We start from the raw sequence: 19,667 nt of genomic DNA on the forward strand, positions 1-19,667 counted from the left end.
AGTTTCTCAACAAACGAAGAAATACAAATGATAGTGACAGCTTTCCAATTAACAACATGGTGTCTCCAGATTAGGCAGACTCCAGATAAACGGATAGATCTCCAAAATTCCACAGGCAGAAGGGAGAGTAGAGACAGATGAAACATAAAGTACTCCAGACATAACTTGTTATATCACTCAAAGAAAATCATATGTTAGCTCAAATAAATAACAGGACCAATGGAGACCGAACCACAATGCAACAATAAGATATCATTAGAAAAACAGATGATTGTGCTGAGAGAAGGGGTGGAAGGGAGGGAGGGAAGTTGGGAAAAGGGAGGGAGGGAAGTTGGGAAAAGGGAGGGAGGGAAGCTGGGAAAAGGGAGGGAGGGAAATTGGGGAAAAGAAAAAAATTGTTTAATAGTAAATAAAGCATATTCTATATTGTAAACACAGGATATATATTTCTGTTTACAGAAGTAACAATATGTGTATACATGTAATTGCTTTAATGAAAAAAAAAAAAGAATAATACAGTAATATTAAATGATACGTTATAGAACCTTGTTATATTAAGACTGCCCATTGTTGGTATTCTTGCCGCTAGTACCCCCTGAAATCACTTCGCATTAGAGCCTGTTCTCTAGACTTTTTTCGTTTTTCTGGTAATATTGCCCATCATTGGTTTGTGATCATTATCAGATAATAAATACCCTCTTAGTTCACTCCCATCTTATTCTTGCATGTCAATCGTGTGCTTTTTTTTCGTTTACAGAGTACTAGTTCGTGAGTTAAAACGCTTGGATAATATTAGTCAATCTCCATTCATATCTCATATCACATCGACTTTGCAAGGATTAACAACCATACAAGCCTATGATAAGACTAAAGATTGTCTTAATGAGTAAGTTCTTTCTTTATGTTTCTAAATTACAGAACAGATTTCCTCATAATATAGCAACCTCCTCTACAAAATCATATGTATATCATGCATACAGTAAAGGCTCCTATTTTTTTCCCCTATAAGCAAGATGTTGTCCCAGTATGAAAACTTATCAACAAGCATGTGCCACTCTGTTCAAAGACTATGATACCAAGCTCGGCTACCTCTGGCAGTCCCTTATACTTAGAATGAAGTAGTGGTGTGCATATTCAACCATGGTTACATTAAACGGGGGTTCCAGCGATTGGACCCATACGGATAAGGCACTTATCACCTATCCTATGGATAGGTAGTAATTTTTCACGGTTGGACAGCCCCTTTACTGGGATTCTATAGTGAGAGCAGCTGGGTATTACAATATACCAATCAGCTCTGTTGGCGGTGACACACATCATAGTAAAGGTGCATTCAGATGGTTGTCTCTGTTTTTGTGGAACTGCAAAACGTGGACACCGGCTGTGTACACCTCGCATTGCGGTGTGGAAACATGCGGATCACAGACCGATTGAAGTAAATGGGTCCACTCCGCGATACGGGGTGCACACACCCAGTGTCCATGTTTTGCGGATCCGCGGTTTTCAGTCTGCGAAATGGACAAGGCTATGTGGATATACAGAGTATTTTAATTTACACACAGTATTTTAACTTGGTATGTTAGTTGAAAAATGCTGTGCCAGATGTTACTTTAAAGGGATTCTGTCACCAGGTTTTGGGCTATAGAGCTGCGGACATGCACGGCTAGATCGCCGCTAGCATGTCCGCAATATATCTGTCCTATAGGGCTGTGTGCTTTTAATGTCTTTAAAAAAGGATTTTATAGATATGTAAATGAGTGTTAAATTTGTCCAAGGGGCTGTACGAACCTTACTTGTGCCCAGCCACGCCCACCTGTGAAGGAGCACCGCCTATTTCTTCTCCTTTCATCAACGATAGATAGCCGTAATCTCGCGATGCGTGAGCTCGCGCATGCGCAGTGCCGGTATAGTGTTCCTTCCCTGTGCTGGCATCAGCCCCAGGGAAAGAACTGCGCATGCGCGAGCTCGCGCATCGCGAGATTATGGCTATCTATCGTTGATGAAAGAAGGAGACATAGGCGGTGCTGGGCTCCTTCACAGGCGGGCGTGGCTGGGCACGGCTTGGCACAAGTAAGGTTAGTACAGCCCCTTGGACTCATTCAACACTCATTTACATATCTATCAAATCCTTTTTTTTTTTTAAGACATTACAATCACACAGCCCTATAGGACACATATATTGCGGACATGCTAGCGGCGATCTAGCCATGCATGTCCACAGCTCTATAGCCCCAAACCTGGTGACAGAATCCCTTTAAAGTCTGCAGCAAAATACTGTAAACTCTACATACACAGGACCACATTTATCAATGTTCTACTCCACTTACTGTGCCTTGTCTGTGGTGGGACTCAGTAATTAACCTTTTGCAGCAGAAATGACAGCCGTGTGCACATATGTGTGTGTGTGGCTTACTGCTTGGCCCCTAAATTCATGTTCTTGCTACCAAAACAACCCTATTCAGATGTATCAAACTGCTTTTCAATCACAGAAATGTTTGCAACAAAGCTGTGTTGTGTGGTTATACCCTAATACTTCAGTCTTCTCTTATAGGTGTAGCTCCTGTAGCCCCCTGTTCTCAGAATTGCTGGGGTCCCAGTGATCAGACCACCAGCGATCCAAAATGTATTACCTATCCAGTGGATAAATGTTATTCATGGGATAACCCCTTTAAAGGGAATCTGCCACCGGTTTTATGGTGTCCTAACTAAGGGCAGCATAAACTAGTGACAGATCCCCCTTAGCAAAATGCTGGGTCACTTTCTTTAATTGCCCCAGCCATTTTTCTAACATCTTGTATTGAACAGCATCAACACAAACCAATGCATCCTCATATTCATGAGCTTCTGACTCTCTCCGCCCTCCTGGTGCTGATTGCAGTAGGAAAAAACTGCCAGAGATGGAGGTGGGGGGAGAGCCTGGGGCTCAGGAATCTGAGGACACATTGGCATGCCTTGGGTTGTTAGGGCTTGGCAGTTAGGGCAGCATAAAACCCGTGGCAGATTCATTCACTGAATCATTTTCTGTTTTTGCATTTCCGTTTTTATTAGTCCCTGCCCTCCTGAAGCCATAACTTTTTTATTTTTCTGTTCACATAGCCTTATTTGGGTTTGTTTTTTGCGGGATAAGTTGTACTTTCAAATGGCAACATTTAATATTGCATACAATGTTGTAGGCATCTGGAAAAAAATTCCAAATGGGGTGGTATTGGAAAAAAACCACAACTCCACCGCAGTTTTATGAGTTTTCTTTTTATGAGTTCCCTTTGTGGTAAAACTTGGCCTTCATTCTCTGGGTCAGTATGATTACAACAATGCTACATTTGTACTTGAAATTTATTTTTTTCTTTTCATCGCCATATTCTGACCCCTATACATTTTTTATATTTATGTCTACGGAGCTGTGTAAGAGCTCATTTTGTGTTACTATAGTTTAGAATAATACCAATTTGTAGTGTGTATGATGTTTGATGTGGCAATACATATGATCTTTATTTTGTATTGTTTATTTTTTATTATAAAGAAAGAGCGTGGTTTACATATTTTTTTTTTATATATATTTTTTTTACTTTTTTTACTTTTTTTAAGACTCCCAGAGGGCTTGAATATGTAATCTTCAGATTGTCTTTCTCACACACTAATGTGATTTTATACATTAGTGTACGTGAAATTTAGTGTATTCCAATGCACTGCTGCCACCTGCAACCCTACATTGTAATATACCCATGATAAGCATGCTAGCCTTGTACAGGCTCAGGCCTATCACCACTAAGGAATGCCTTTCCTGATCTCAGCAAGCGGAAGGCATTTCATCCCCAGGAGCACAGAATTATCGCCGATCGCAGACATTAGCACCAGTTGTCTGCTGTTTGAAAAAGCAGTAACCCAGGGGCTATGGCGCCTGCTTTGTTTGCTAATGGGTGCCATTACTAAAGGGGTTATCCGGGTTCAGAGCTGAACCCAGACATAACCCCATTTTCACCCAGGCAACCCCCCTGATATGAGCATTGGAGCATTTTTATGTTCCAATGCTCTCCTTTGCCCTGCGCTGAATCGTGCAGGGCAAATGCTTTTTATGGAGATCCAGTGACGTCTCGTCTAGCAGTGAGCCCGGTGACATTACCGGAACTGATGGGTGGGCTTTAGCGCTGCCCTAGCCTGTAAAACAGCTAGGGCAGTGCTAAAGGCTGCCCATCAGTATCGGTGATGTCACCGGAAACACTGCTAGTCGGAAGCCTGCACCTAGCAGTGTGAGAATATAAACAAACAGGCCCTTGCCCTGCGCAATACAGTACAGGGTAAGGGAGAGCATCCAAGCATGAAACGCTCTGATGCTCTTGTCAGAGGGGCTGGAGGGGTGAAGATGGGCAAATGTCAGGGTTCAACTCTGAACCCGGACAACCCCTTTAAAGAACAGACTTATGCCATACATGTACGGTGGCGGTCCTTAAGGTATTGGATTGACCCATTACAACAGCTTATAACTGGGGATAAGTGTCTTACTGGCATGGGTCTGACTGCTGGGACCCAGCCAATCACTAGAATGTGGACTCGGGTTCCCCCCTTTGAATAGAGCAGCAGACACGCATGCTCCTTTCAACGCCATTCAACTGTGGGACTGCCAGAGATTGTGGAGAACTTATGTCTGGCAGCGCCATAGAGTTGAATGGAGAATTAGTAGGGGCCCAAACATCATGGGACAGTCTCTTTAACATGGTGCAATAAAAGCTTGGTGAGTAGTCTCGTTCTAGGGTGTCTCCTTGCTGACTTCCCCATCAATTTATGGCGGTAGGCCACACAATCCGGTTCCTTGCATTAAATAACACTGCCTTCACATTTGACGCTGGGGTTGAAAGAGCAAGGGGCATACTACTTATCTTGTCTTGAGGAGCTTCATGGATTGTATCTCATTTTGATCTATTGATAGTAAATACCATTCCTATTTTATTCAATCCACATATATATGGCTTTGTATTTTTCAAGATATCAGAAACTTCTGGATGTCAGCCAAGTGCCATGTTACCTCTTCAGCTGTGCGACACGTTGGTTGGCAGTACGTCTGGATCTGATTAGCCTTGCTGTCATGACACTGACTGCTGTGTGTGTGGTGTTCATGCATGGACACATAAACCCGGCCTACGCAGGCCTTGCCATGTCTTATGCAGTCCAGGTACAACACATGCTTAATGTTTTATTTCTGTTTAAGGCTATATTCACACAACAGATTTTTGAGATGGAAAAATCTGATGCCATTTTGCAAGAGAGTCGGATTCTTGGATTTCTGCAGCAGATGTGCAGTTTCATATGTTGTGAATCCGCATGTGGATTAGCCTAATTCAGTGGAGCTAAGAGTCAGTGTTAATACACTGACTCTCCCACATGGAACCCGCCTAACAAAGTGACCTGTCACTCATGCACATAACCATATTTTTCAAATTATGAAACATGTCCTATTCTGGTCCTTATTGTGGAAAAGAATGGTCCTTTCTATTGATGGGAATGAGAAAAATGTGTAATGCACATAAAAGGTATCCATATTTAAAGGATCTGTTGTTTTCAGACATGCGCATGAAGTCTTATACAGATGCTTATACAGGAGATTCCCAGGTTATACCATCATGCTTCAGATCACTATATACTAGAAGATATGTAACCTATTCCACCTGTACATATATAATTAGAAAAGGACATGCCTAGGTTATACCAGCATGCTCTATATCACTATATACAAGAAGATGTATAACTTATACCAGCTGTACATATATAATTATATACAGAAGATGCCCAGGTTATACCAGCATGCTCTATATCACTATATACAAGAAGATGTATGACTTATACCACCTGTACATATATAATTATATACAGGAGATGCCCAGGTTATACCATCATGCTTCATATCACTATATACTATAAGATATGTAACTTATTTCACCTGTACATAAATAATTATAAAAAGGACATGCCTAGGTTATACCAGCATGCTCCATATCACTATATACAAGATGTATAACTTATACCAGCTGTACATATATAAATATATACAGGAGATGCCCAGGTTATACCAGCATGCTCCATATCACTATATACAAGAAGATGTATGACTTATACCAGCTGTACATATATAATTATATACAGGCGATGCCCAGGTTATACCAGCATGCTTCAGATCACTATATACTAGAAGATATGTAACCTATTCCACCTGTACATATATAATTAGGCTACTTTCACACTTGCGGCAGGACGGATCCGGCAGGCTGGTCTTCCTGTCGGATCCGTCCTTCCGCTGTTTCGCCGTATCGCCGGACCACCGCTTCGTCCCCATTAAATATAATGGGGACGGGGGCGGCGCTCCGGCGCAGTAGAGCAGTGCACGGCAAAAGGTCGCCGGACTAAAAGTCCTGCATGTCCGACTTTTTTGTCCGGCGGTCTCTGACCGCGAACTGCCGTACTGCGCCGGAGCGCCGCCCCCGTCCCCATTATAGTCAATGGGGACAGAGCGCCAATCCGGCGATACAGCGGAAGAACGGATCCGACAGGGAGACCAGCCTGCCAGATCCGTCCTGCCGCAAGTGGGAAAGTAGCCTTATAAAAAGGACATGCCTAGGTTATACCAGCGTGCTCCATATCACTATATACAAGAAGATGTATAACTTATACCAGCTGTACATATATAATTATATACAGGAGATGCCCAGGTTATACCAGCGTGCTCCATATCACTATATACAAGAAGATATATAACTTATACCAGCTGTACATATATAATTATATACAGGAGATGCCCAGGTTATACCAGCATGCTCTATATCACTATATACAAGAAGATGTATGACATACCAGCTGTACATACCGGTTGTCCAGGTTATACAAGCATGGTTCAGATCACTATATACAAGAAGATTTGTAACTTATACCAGTCACCATATAGCAGCTGCTCCCAGGCCTCTGTGGACTGCACATGTCTGCTGTGCTGTACACATGACACAACATCAGTGACGTTGTGACATCATGTGCCATGCTGATGCAGCAGCCCAGGCTGACGGTTAAAGGGACCCCGGCCAGGACACCCAGCCAGTAATTGCTATCCCGACGGCAGATCCCTGTCTGTCCACAACTGTATCTCCGGATGCAGACACAGTTGAAAGTTGTGGCTCTGTCTGACCTACCTATCAGAGGGCCTGGCGGGACCCCCACGCAATTGCGTGGTTTCAGTGGTGGTAAATATCACCACTGCATGTGGCTCACAGTGTGACCTGAAGTCCGGGCCTGTGGCTCTGAGCAGAGGGACTGTACAAGCTGTGAGACCTAAAGGGAACACTTGTCACTGGCCACAGATAGTTTCCTCGGGGGCCTCAGGCCGCGTGTTTGAGACCCCTGCCCTAAGGTAAAAGTATCATGTTTATAAAAAAAAAATTAATGAATGGAAATATTGAAAAAACACACTATATTATTGCAGCTCACAGGACTGTTTCAGTTCACTGTGCGTTTGGCCACAGAGACAGAAGCCAGATTTACCTCAGTGGAACGAATAAATTACTATATTGAGGTAAGTCTGTTCTTTTTATTTATTGGTTTTTGGAGTTTTTTTTATTTTTTATGATACCTGCACTTTTCTGCATGACAACATATAATATTAACCACTAAACCTTAGCATCCATAGCTTCAGATGCCAACATTTCTTTGGAAGGACTTCTGTTTTCCCAAAGGGTGTTGGCTGTAAATGTTTAAGCTAAGTTGGCCTAGTTCAGAGATAAAAGTTCCAGCATGGAGTGATGTGGAGTTAAAGTTACCGTATATTGACCTCCGGACAGATTGCATGGTTGTTATGTTATTGGTTTCCTAGGACATAATCAAAGACACAGGACTTTATGAACTTTTGGTAACCTCCCTGTTAACACTAGAATGTGGCAATAGGTCACAGTGTTGAAAGTGTTTTCAGGGAGATTTCTTTTTCTCTTTCGATATTTATATGCCCTGATATAGACTTGTACAGTGTAAAGGGCAACATTTTTTTGTAAATGATAGACAATGCTCAACCAACAATTCCCATGGCAATACAACAAGTGTGGGTAGTGAGAGGTCTAGTGGATGAGACCCACCATCATAGGAGAATTGCTTATTGAGCACCACACAGCAACAATTGGTTATGCATAAGCATGGTAAAATTGTGAGAGTGACTGTTTTCCTACTATGGCAAAAAGTTCACGGTCAACCTTCGACGACCAATAAATTCCTGCCGTGACCGGATATTTTGTGATGGTGTTGTTAATTCCACACATAATTTTATGGAGGCTTAGGTGTCATTAAAGAACATCTGTCACCATAATCGACCCTATTAAACCAGGCATACTGACAGGTGGGGTTGTTCATAGTGTATGGACATGTACAGCGCTGGAGTGATGGGAAAACATGGCGCCCGTGGCACCGTACTATTAAAATATGAAAATATTTTTCCACATATGTATAGGTTTTTTATGTTTAAATAGTGTAAAAATAAGTTTAAACCTTGAAAAAATAAGATATTTTTTACATCACCATATTCTGACCGCCATAACTTTTTTATAGTTATAACTACTGATCTGTGTGGGGGCTAATTTTTTGGGGGGAAATCTGTAGTCTTTATTGATACCATTTTGGAGTTGGTGTGACTTTTTGTTATTACATTTTTTGGGGTAAGAGACGTAATGAAAAATGGCAAATTGGCCATTTTGACCCATTTTTCTGTTACGCCATTCGTGACGAATGGCGTAACAGAAAAATGGGTCAAAATGGCCAATTTGCCATTTTTCATTACGTCTCTTACCCCAAAAAATGTAATAACAAAAAGTCACACCAACTCCAAAATGGTATCAATAAAGACTACAGATTTCCCCCCCAAAAATTAGCCCCCACACAGATCGGTAGTTATAACTATAAAAAAGTTATGGCGGTCAGAATATGGTGATGTAAAAAATATCTTATTTTTTCAAGGTTTAAACTTATTTTTACACTATTTAAACATAAAAAACCTATACATATGTGGTATCATTGTCATGTGGTATTAATCGTACTGACCCAGAGAATGAAGGGCATGGCTCAGTTTTGCCACAAACGGAACGCCGTGGGAACAAAACCCGTAAAACTGGGGAGGAATTCCGTTTTTTTTCCAATTCCATCCCATTTGGAAAAAAAAATCCAGCTTCCCACTACATTGCATGCCATATTAGATGGTTTAGTGCTCTTATTAAGAGAAACAAAATAAGAGAATTGCAGGTTTGATACCGTTTAATGGCTAACAAAAATAGAAGTAATGATGTTACATAGCGAGCTTTCGAGACATCACCAGTTTCTTCATCAGGCGTACTACAAGAATATATGAAGAAACAGCAATATATATTCAATAAGAACAGAGGCATGGGGGAATGAATGGACATTTGAAAAATAACGGAACAACATATCAAAGATCTTGAGAATGAGTCCTTAATTATCTTACAGATAAGGGGTGTGAAAGTTTTATGGTCTCTAAATTGATGTTATCTCACAGACCTGGTGCCCCGACTATGTCTATAGAAGACTCTTTAGATATAGTATAAGACATAAATCCCAGGGATCAAATTCAGTCCAGTTTTCAAAGCATCAAACAGTGTTATAAATTTGTATTCCCAAATTTTTCTAGCTCTTTGGGATTTGAAGTTACCTTTTAATATGAGAACTTTCATGTGTTCTTCATTGTGTCCTGGGCTACAAAAATGCTTAGCCACAGGAAAGTGTAGCTTCTTCTCTTTAATTGTGTGGCGGTGGGACCTCGTCCTTGCATTGAGTTTCTGTCCTGTTTTTCCAATGTAGAGGCCCCAACAGGGCATTTAGTGCAGAGAATCCGATAAACAAGATTAGATGTAGAACATGTGAATGTCCCAGGGATCTTATAGTCCTGCTGTGTGTTGGGATCTTGTCTGTTGTCATTATATGGGAACAGGTTTTGCATCTTCTATTATTACAGGGATGGGTTCCTTTTTCTGTGGTACATGGCCTTGAACTTGATCTGATCAGAATATTCCTTAGATTTGGAGGTTGTTGGTAAGCTTGTAAGGGGGGATCTGGGAAGATTGTTTTTAGTCGATCATCCTTTCGTAGGATGATGTAATTTTTTTGGCAGTTTTCCTCAGTACCTCTAGTTGTGGGTTGTAGGTCACAACCAGAGGTACGCGCTGGTTCTGTTTCTTTTCATTGTATTGGAGAAGTTGACTTCTGGGGATCTTGGTGGCTCTTGTGATCAGATCTTGACTATAGATGATAAATTTTTTATTATGTTTGGGGTGGAAGCTGTCCTATTTGAGGTATGTAGGACAATCAATAGGTTTTCGATACAGGAATGTCTGTATTGAGCCGTCTTGAAGTTTTATGGTGGTGTCTAGAAAGCTGACTTCTGTGTGTCAATAGTTGAGGGTCAGGTTTATTTGTTGAATTGTTCATTAAATTTTATCAGTTCACGTTCAGAGTCCAGATTATTAGGATGTCATCAATGAAACGGAAGTAGGTCAACGGTTTTGCATTAGAACGTTGTCTTGCAAAAAACTGGCCCTTATACAGCTATGTGAATGGAAAAATAAAAAAGGTATGGCTCAAGGAAGATAGGGAAGAAAAATTAAAATGCAAAAATGAAAAAAACCTCCAGTATCCTAAGGGTTAAAGAGCACCATGATCGACCCTATTAAACCAGGCATAATGCCAGGTGGGGTTGATCACGGTGAATTAAATTAACCCTCTATTTCTACTACTGGGTGTACCAGGGCAGCAAAATTCTTATTTTTATTCTTATGCAAATTAGGTACTCGGAGCACTGTGGGGCTGACCTCAACCTCTTCCCCGTCCCATCTCCCCCTTCTGCCCTGATTGAGAGGGCCAGTCATCCTCACTTTTCGGGTCATTCGCCCTGAAGTTTTTCTCTAGAGAATAGGCTGCCTCATTTGCACTTGCACAGTGCAAATCTCTGGTCAACTGTGCATGTGCTGATAAAAACTTGCTGGGCCCTTGTGCAAGATTTCGGGCACAGGCATCCAAATAGTGAGGTTGCCTGGCTCTGTCAATCAGGACATGAGTGGGAGTGGAGGAGGTGAAGCGGTGCTCCGAGGGGCTAGTCCAGGGGCTAGCAAGCACTTAATTAGGCTACATGCACACGACCGTTCTGTTTTTTGCGGTCCGCAAAACACGGATGGTGTCCATGCGCGTTCCGTAATTTGCGGAACGACACGGACAGCCTTTAATATAACTGCCATGTTATATTTTTTTGCGGGGCCACGGAACGGCGCAACGGATGCGGACAGCACACAGAGTGCTGTCTGCATCTTTTGCGGCCCCATTGAAGTGAATGGGTACGCATCTGAACCGCCAAAACTGTGGCTCGGATGCGGACCACAACAACGGCCGTGTGCATGAGGCCTTAACATAAGAATAAAAGAAAAAAAAATCACTGCAATAATAGAGGGCTCATTTAATACGCCAAGATCAACCCTTACCTGATTTATTAGGAATGATCATGGTGACAGATGCGTGTCTTATCCAGGCATGAAAAAGCACCCAGACCCCTGAATAACATACAGTAGTTACTATAATATAGTAATGTACAGTTTATTACCTTAGTTTCTTTCTACTTTTTGTGGTGGTTTTAGTACATTTCTGTGCACCTCCACACAATGATTAGCCATAGTAGTTTGCATGGAGCATTGTCAGTGCTTATTTTAGTAGATGTTTCTTAGAAGTTTAAATTGGGCAATGACAGAAGTGCATTCCACTTTGACAGAAATAGATTTGACTTCAGCAAGTTGATAATTTTAACTACAACCTTCTGACTTTCTGAGCCATATGGAAATCACACTGGTGTGCCTGCAGGTGCAGAGGACCAGACTAAGGGCCGTTCACACGAGCGTATGCCGTGCAGGTACTCTGCTGCTTGAATGACAGCCAAGCCCCGTTCCGGACAGCAGAGACACGGAGCAGTAACATGATTGATAATGCTCCACGCCTCTCTGTGATCTTTTTTCTACAAAATCACAGTGAGATAAAGTTGTCACCGTGATTTTGTAGTAAAGAGATCACAGAGAGGCACGGAGCATTATCAATCATGTTACTGCTCCGTGTCTCTGCTGTCTGAAACGGGGCTTGGCTCTCTTTCACGCAGTGGATTCCACGCATGGGATCCGCTCATGTAAAAGAGCTCTTACATTGAACATTTTTAAGAGTTGAATTAATTTAAGTTTAGTGTCATTCTAGTGCTCCATAAAGGAAAAATCATTCAAAAGTACTGTAATTCAAAATTTATGTGCCACCAAGATACAAAGGGGGTCATTTTTTATCCCCCAAAAAAGTGGTTGTTGCATGGGTGGGGAAGGGCCGGCAGGCCCGTCTCATTCCTGATTTTCTCCTCCTGTAGAAAATGGTCTAAATGTAAGCCAGTGTAGAAAATAGTCTAGATGTAAGCCAGCAAGGAAGCTGCTGGATGCACTGAAGTTATGTAGACGCCTGCGCCTCTTCATAACTTCGGTTGATTCACAGACACTCTAAAACACCTGTTTTAATAAATGACCCCCAAAAACTAGTTCAGTTCCAAGTGGTACCTTGGAACCGAACCCGAGTTCGGGAAAAGGTTTTTAATAGTAGAAATTATTTTTTGAAGTTATTACCTGAAGTCTCGCGAGACTTTGCAAAGTAATAACTTTGGCTCATCGGAGCCAATACATTCTAATACTGTATGGAGCGCTCGCACCGCACAGTATTTAAAGGAAGTTTTATGAAACATCTGAAGTCGATTTGCTCATCCCTACTCGTAATGAGCCTGTCACGCTCTGATGTGAGAGAGAAACCCCACACCGAACATAGGAGGGAAAGGGGAAAGGAAAAGGCCTGAAAACTAGGGAAGGAAGATGGACACCTCCTAGTGAAAACCCTAACCAAAGCCCTGACTGATTACCAGTATGAACAGACCCCAAAGGTAGGTGAGTTCATACACAGGAATATCTAAAGTCCTATCTAACCCCAAAGGACCCTGGTACTAATGACAGGAATGAGACTCCAAAAGGAAGGATGAACGGGAGTCTCCCTGAGGCCTAATACAAAACAACACACAGAAAAGTCAAAATAAAATACAAAAGGGAAAGGTAACACTTAAAGGGGTAATCTCACTTCAGTAAGTTGCATTTATCATGTAGAGAAAGCTAATACAAGTCACTTACTAATGTATTGTTATTATCCATATTGCTTCCTTTAATTTTTCCATTACATTATACACTGCTAATTTTCATGGTTACAGACCACCCTGCAATCCATCAGTGGTGCTTGCACACTATAGGAAAAAGCATCAGCCTATCTACTGGCCAGCGCCATGGGAGCGCACATAGCCTAGTGCTTTTTCCTATATTGTGCAAGCATGATGGATTGCATGGTGTTCTATAACCATGGAAACGAGCAGTGTATAATGTGATAGAAAAATGTATCCAGCCAGCAAAGGAAGCAATATGAATAATAACAATACATTAGTAAGTGGCTTTTGATAACTTTCTCTACATGATAAATGCCACTTACAGAAGTGAGACAACCCCTTTAACCTTTAAGAAGCTATGGCAGCACCAGGAACTCAGCCGAGATCCAAACACCAGCTATCCAAAGGTCTAACTGAAGCTATAAACCACACAGCATTGTGGGAGAAACAACTATAGATAGGGAAAGTTAGGTGACCACAATAGCAACACCTGGAAGTTAAGGGTGTGGCCAGTACCAGAAACAACTCAGATGCCTATTAACCACTTAGCGCTACGCTAACGCCGAAAGGCATCATCGCGGCGGCTCTCCCAGGCTACGCTAACGCCAATAGGCGTCATCTCGCGTGAGCCGAGATTTCCTGTGAACGCGCGCACGCAGGCGCGCGCGTTCACAGGAACGGGAGGTAAGCGAGTGGATCTCCAGCCTGCCAGCGGCGATCGCCTGCTGGCAGGCTGGAGATGTGATTTTTTTAACCCCTAACAGGCATATTAGACGCTGTTTTGATAACAGCGTCTAATATACCTGCTACCTGGTCCTCTGGTGGTCCCTTTTGTTAGGATCGACCACCAGAGGACTCAGGCAGCTCACTAAAGTAGCACCAAACACCACTACACTACACTACACCCCCCCCTGTCACTTATTAACCCTTTATAAACCACTGATCAGCCCATATAGACTCCCTGATCACCCCCCTGTCATTGATCACCCCCCTGTCATTGATCACCCCCCTGTAAGGCTCCATTCAGAGGTCCGTATGATTTTTACGAATCCACGGATACATGGATCGGATCCGCAAAACGCATACGGACGTCTGAATGGAGCCTTACAGGGGGGTGATCAATGACAAGGGGGTGATCACGCATATAGACTTCCTGATCACTTCCCTGTCATTGATCACCCCCCTGTAAGGCTCCATTCAGACGTCCGTATGATTTTTACGGATCCACTGATACATGGATCGGATCCGCAAAACACATGCGGACGTCTGAATGGAGCCTTACAGGGGGGTGATCAATTACAGAGGAGTGATCACCCATATAGACTCCCTGATCACCTCCGTCATTGATCACCCCCCTGTAAGGCTCCATTCAGACGTCCGTATGATTTTTACGGATCCACGGATACATGGATCGGATCCGCAAAACACATACGGACGTCTGAATGGAGCCTTACATGGGGGTGATCAATGACAGAGGGGTGATCACCCATATAGACTTCCTGATCACCCCCTGTCATTGATCACCCCCCTGTCATTGATCACCCCCCTGTAAGGCTCCATTCAGACGTCCGTATGATTTTTTACGGATCCACGGATACATGGATCGGATCCGCAAAACACATGCGGACGTCTGAATGGAGCCTTACAGGGGGGTGATCAATGACGAAGGTGATCAGGGAGTCTATATGGGTGATCACCCCTCTGTCATTGATCACCCCCCTGTAAGGCTCCATTCAGACGTCCGCATGTGTTTTGCGGATCCGATCCATGTATCCGTGGATCCGTAAAAAATCATACGGACGTCTGAATGGAGCCTTACAGGGGGGTGATCAATGACGAAGGTGATCAGGGAGTCTATATGGGTGATCACCCCTCTGTCATTGATCACCCCCCTGTAAGGCTCCATTCAGACGTCCGCATGTGTTTTGCGGATCCGATCCATGTATCCGTGGATCCGTAAAAAATCATACGGACGTCTGAATGGAGCCTTACAGGGGGGGTGATCAATGACGAAGGTGATCAGGGAGTCTATATGGGTGATCACCCCCCTGTAAGGCTCCATTCAGACGTCCGCATGTGTTTTGCGGATCCGATCCATGTATCCGTGGATCCGTAAAAAATCATACGGATGTCTGAATGGAGCCTTACAGGGGGGTGATCAATGACAGGGGTGTGATCAATGACAGGGGGGTGATCACCCTATATAGATTCCCTGATCACCCCCCTGTCATTGATCACCCCCTGTAAGGCTCCATGTAGAAATTTTTTTGGGCACAAGTTAGCGGAAATTTTTTGTTTGTTTTTGTTTTTTCTTACAAAGTCTCATATTCCACTAACTTGTGTCAAAAAATAAAATCTCACATGAACTCACCATACCCCTCACGGAATCCAAATGCGTAAATTTTTTTAGACATTTATATTCCAGACTTCTTCTGACGCTGTAGGGCCCCTAAAATGCCAGGGCAGTATAAGTACCCCACATGTGACCCCATTTTGGAAAGAAGACACCCCAAGGTATTCCGTGAGGGGCATATTGAGTCCATGAAAGATTGAAATTTTTGTCCCAAGTTAGCAGAAAGGGAGACTTTGTGAGAAAATACAAAAAAAATCAATTTCCGCTAACTTGTGCCCAAAAATTTTTTTTATAGGAACTCGCCATGCCCCTCACGGAATACCTTAGGGTGTCTTCTTTCCAAAATGGGGTCACATGTGGGGTATTTATACTGCCCTGGCATGTTAGGGGCCCGAAAGCGTGAGAAGAAGTCTGGGATCCAAATGTCTAAAAATGCTCTCCTAAAAGGAATTTGGGCCGCTTTGCGCATCTAGTCTGCAAAAAAGTGTCACACATGTGGTATCGCCGTACTCAGGAGAAGTTGGGGAATGTGTTTTGGGGTGTCATTTTACATATACCCATGCTGGGTGAGATAAATATCTTGGTCAAATGCCAACTTTGTATAAAAAAATGGGAAAAGTTGTCTTTTGCCGAGATATTTCTCTCACCCAGCATGGGTATATGTAAAATGACACCCCAAAACACATTCCCCAACTTCTCCTGAGTACGGCGATACCAGATGTGTGTCACTTTTTTGCCGCCTAGGTGGGCAAAGGGGTACACATTCCAAAGAGCACCTTTCAGATTTCACAGGTCCTTTTTTACACATTTTGATTTCAAACTACTTACCACACATTTGGGCCCCTAAATTGCCAGGGCAGTATAACTACCCCACAAGTGACCCCATTTTGGAAAGAAAACACCCCAAGGTATTTCGTGAGGGGCATGGCGAGTTCCTAGAATTTTTTATTTTTTGTCACAAGTTAGCGGAAAATGATGATTTATTTATTATTATTTTTTTCCCTTACAAAGTCTCATATTCCACTAACTTGTGACAAAAAAAAATTCCAGGAACTCGCCATGCCCCTCACGGAATACCTTGGGGTGTCTTCTTTCCAAAATGGGGTCACTTGTGGGGTAGTTATACTGCCCTGGCAATTTAGGGGCCCTAATGTGTGCGAAGTAGTTTGAAATCAAAATCTGTAAAACATGGCCGGTGAAATCCTAAAGGTGTTCTTTGGAATGTGGGCCCCTTTGCCCACCTAGGCTGCAAAAAAGTGTCACACATCTGGTATTGCCGTACTCAGGAGAAGTTGGGCAATGTGTTTTGGGGTGTCATTTTACATATACCCATGCTGGGTGATATAAATATCTTGGTCAAATGCCAACTGTGTATAAAAAAATGGGAAAAGTTGTCTTTTGCCAAGATATTTCTCTCAACCAGCATGGGTATATGTAAAATGACACCCCAAAACACATTCCCCAACTTCTCCTGAGTACGGCGATACCAGATGTGTGACACTTTTTTGCAGCCTAGGTGGGCAAAGGGGCACACATTCCAAAGAGCACCTTTCGGATTTCACCGGTCATTTTTTACACATTTCGATTGCAAAGTTCTTCTCACACATTTGGGCCCCTAAATTGCCAGGGCAGTATAACTACCCCACAAGTGACCCCATTTTGGAAAGAAGACACCCCAAGGTATTTCGTGATGGACATAGTGAGTTCATGGAAGTTTTTATTTTTTGTCACAAGTTAGTGGAATATGAGACTTTGTAAGAAAAAAAAAAAAATTATAATAAATCATCATTTTCCGCTAACTTGAGACAAAAAACAAAAAGTTCTATGAACTCACTATGCCCATCAGCGAATACCTCAGGGTGTCTACTTTCCGAAATGGGGTCATTTGTGTTTTTTTTCTACTGTTTGGGCATTGTAGAACCTCAGGAAACATGACAGGTGCTCAGAAAGTCAGAGCTGTTTCAAAAAGCGGAAATTCACATTTTTGTACCATAGTTTGTAAACGCTATAACTTTTACCCAAACCATTTTTTTTTTACCCAAACATTTTTTTTTATCAAAGACATGTAGAACAATAAATTTAGCGAAAAATTTATATATGGATGTCGTTTTTTTTTGCAAAATTTTACAACTGAAAGTGAAAAATGACATTTTTTTGCAAAAAAATCGTTAAATTTTGATTAATAACAAAAAAAGTTAAAATGTCAGCAGTAATGAAATACCACCAAATGAAAGCTCTATTAGTGAGAAGAAAAGGAGGTAAAATTCATTTGGGTGGTAAGTTGCATGACCGAGCAATAAACCGCTAAAGTTGTGGAGTGCCGATTTGTAAAAAAGGGCCTGGTCACTAGGGGGGTATAAACCTGTGGTCCTTAAGTGGTTAATCCACAAGGTAAACATATCAAATCAAACCACGTATTGCCAGTCTTAAAGATCTCCTGCCACTCACTGTCTCGGGGACGTCCGTATGTCTCGGTATGTCCGTGACAGAGCCTGAGCCTGTACTAGACTTCCAGCTAATAACTTGTATATAATAGTGCAGGACAGCAGGTGGCAGCACTGAACTGTAATATAGCGATTTCTGTATAGAATAATGGAGCAAATTCTAGTATTCTATACAAATTGCAATCTAATGATTGGGGACCTAAAAAAAAGTTACAAAAAAAAGGTAAAAATAAAGTTTTGAAAATATAAATAAATATATTTAAAAAACGCCATTTCCCCAAAATCAAAATAAACAATTAAAAAAAATAACATCATGGGCATCGCCACATGCGAAAACGCCATACTATTAAAATATGAAAAATATCCCATACAGTGAAAAAAATACATAAAAATGGCAGATTCATGATTTTTTTCATCAATTTAAGAGATCAAAAGTGATCAAAAAGTCATGCACACCCCAAGATGGTATTAGCAAAAACTACAAATCATCCTGCAAAAAAATCCTGCAAAAAGAGTCCTTACAAATCTCAGTAGACATAACTATAAAAGCATTATGAGGGTCAGAATACGGCGATGGCAAGTTTAACCCGGAGACAGTAATCGCAGTAACCCAGAGAATGAAGAGCAAAAGTCAGTTTTACCACATAGTGAATGCATAATAAAACCCATAAAACTGTGGTGGAATTGTGTTGTTTTTTTTCCAATTCCACCCCATTTGAAATTGTTTTCCAGCTTCCCTCTACATTTGATGCCATATTAATGATGGCATTACAGAGTGCAACTTGTCCACAAGCCCTCATATGGCTATGTGAATGGAATAATAAAAATGTTATGGCTCTGGGAAGGCAGGGAATGAAAAACTAAAACACAAAAACAGAATTGTTGCATCAGGAAGGGGTTAATGTGCTTCATCGACACTGCTTTCACCCAATAAACAAGCATTTGCTTGCTCAATGAGTGATTGGTGGAACATTTATATGGAGCGATTATTGGTGTATGTATAAAAATTTGCTCCCAATAATCAGCACAATAATCTGCCCATGGACATGGGCCTTTACGCTGGGTTCCCACCTGAGCGTTCTGAAAGGAGCGCTCTGTATGCGCGATTGTACCGGCGTTTGCAATCGCGCATACAGAGACAAGCGAACGCCCATTGTCGCGCGTTCCCGAAAGTCTATGTACGGGAACGCGCGACAAGACGCCCCAAAGAAGCTCATGTACTTCTTGGGGCGTCGGGCATTTTACAGCGCGATCGTACGCGCTGTAAAACGCCCAGGTGAGAACCATTCCCATAGGGAAGCATTGGTTTCTCCTTGTTGAGCGTTTTACAGCGCGTAGGAACGCGCTGTAAAACGCTCAGGTGTGAACCCAGCCTAATGCAAGTGGAAAGCAGAAGAGTTGCCTAAAAGGCAACCAATCACATTGTTTGAGTTCCCCATCATTTTCAAGTTCACTGTTTGCTGTGAGTGAATGAGTACACTGCTGTTTACATTCAGAGGCAGTAAACCATTACATAGTTAGTCCTGCTCTCAGTTGAGTAGTGGATACAGATAACGAACCGGCTCAGAATCATTATTTGGCATAAAAAGTCACATTTTGTGTTTTTAAATCAGGGCCACTGTGCTAAATAAAT

General features: G+C 42.2%; 1 protein-coding gene across 3 annotated transcripts in view; it reads left to right on the forward strand.

Moving 5' to 3' along the window:
* The window catches only part of LOC122931157 (multidrug resistance-associated protein 5-like), a 118,481-nt gene that overhangs the window by 77,334 nt on the left and 21,480 nt on the right, over positions 1-19,667 (forward strand). For 2 of the 3 annotated variants that reach the window (XM_044285146.1, XM_044285148.1), the window contains exons 23-25: positions 758-886; positions 4,981-5,167; positions 7,460-7,549. In XM_044285146.1, coding sequence (XP_044141081.1) covers positions 758-886; positions 4,981-5,167; positions 7,460-7,549 — 406 coding nt within the window. Of the gene's footprint in view, positions 1-757; positions 887-4,980; positions 5,168-7,459; positions 7,550-19,667 lie in introns of those variants that run through there. The other variant, XM_044285149.1, reaches the window with a different exon arrangement.

The sequence above is a fragment of the Bufo gargarizans genome, chromosome 3 (genome assembly GCF_014858855.1).
Source record: "Bufo gargarizans isolate SCDJY-AF-19 chromosome 3, ASM1485885v1, whole genome shotgun sequence".
NCBI classification, from domain to species: Eukaryota; Metazoa; Chordata; class Amphibia; order Anura; family Bufonidae; genus Bufo; species Bufo gargarizans.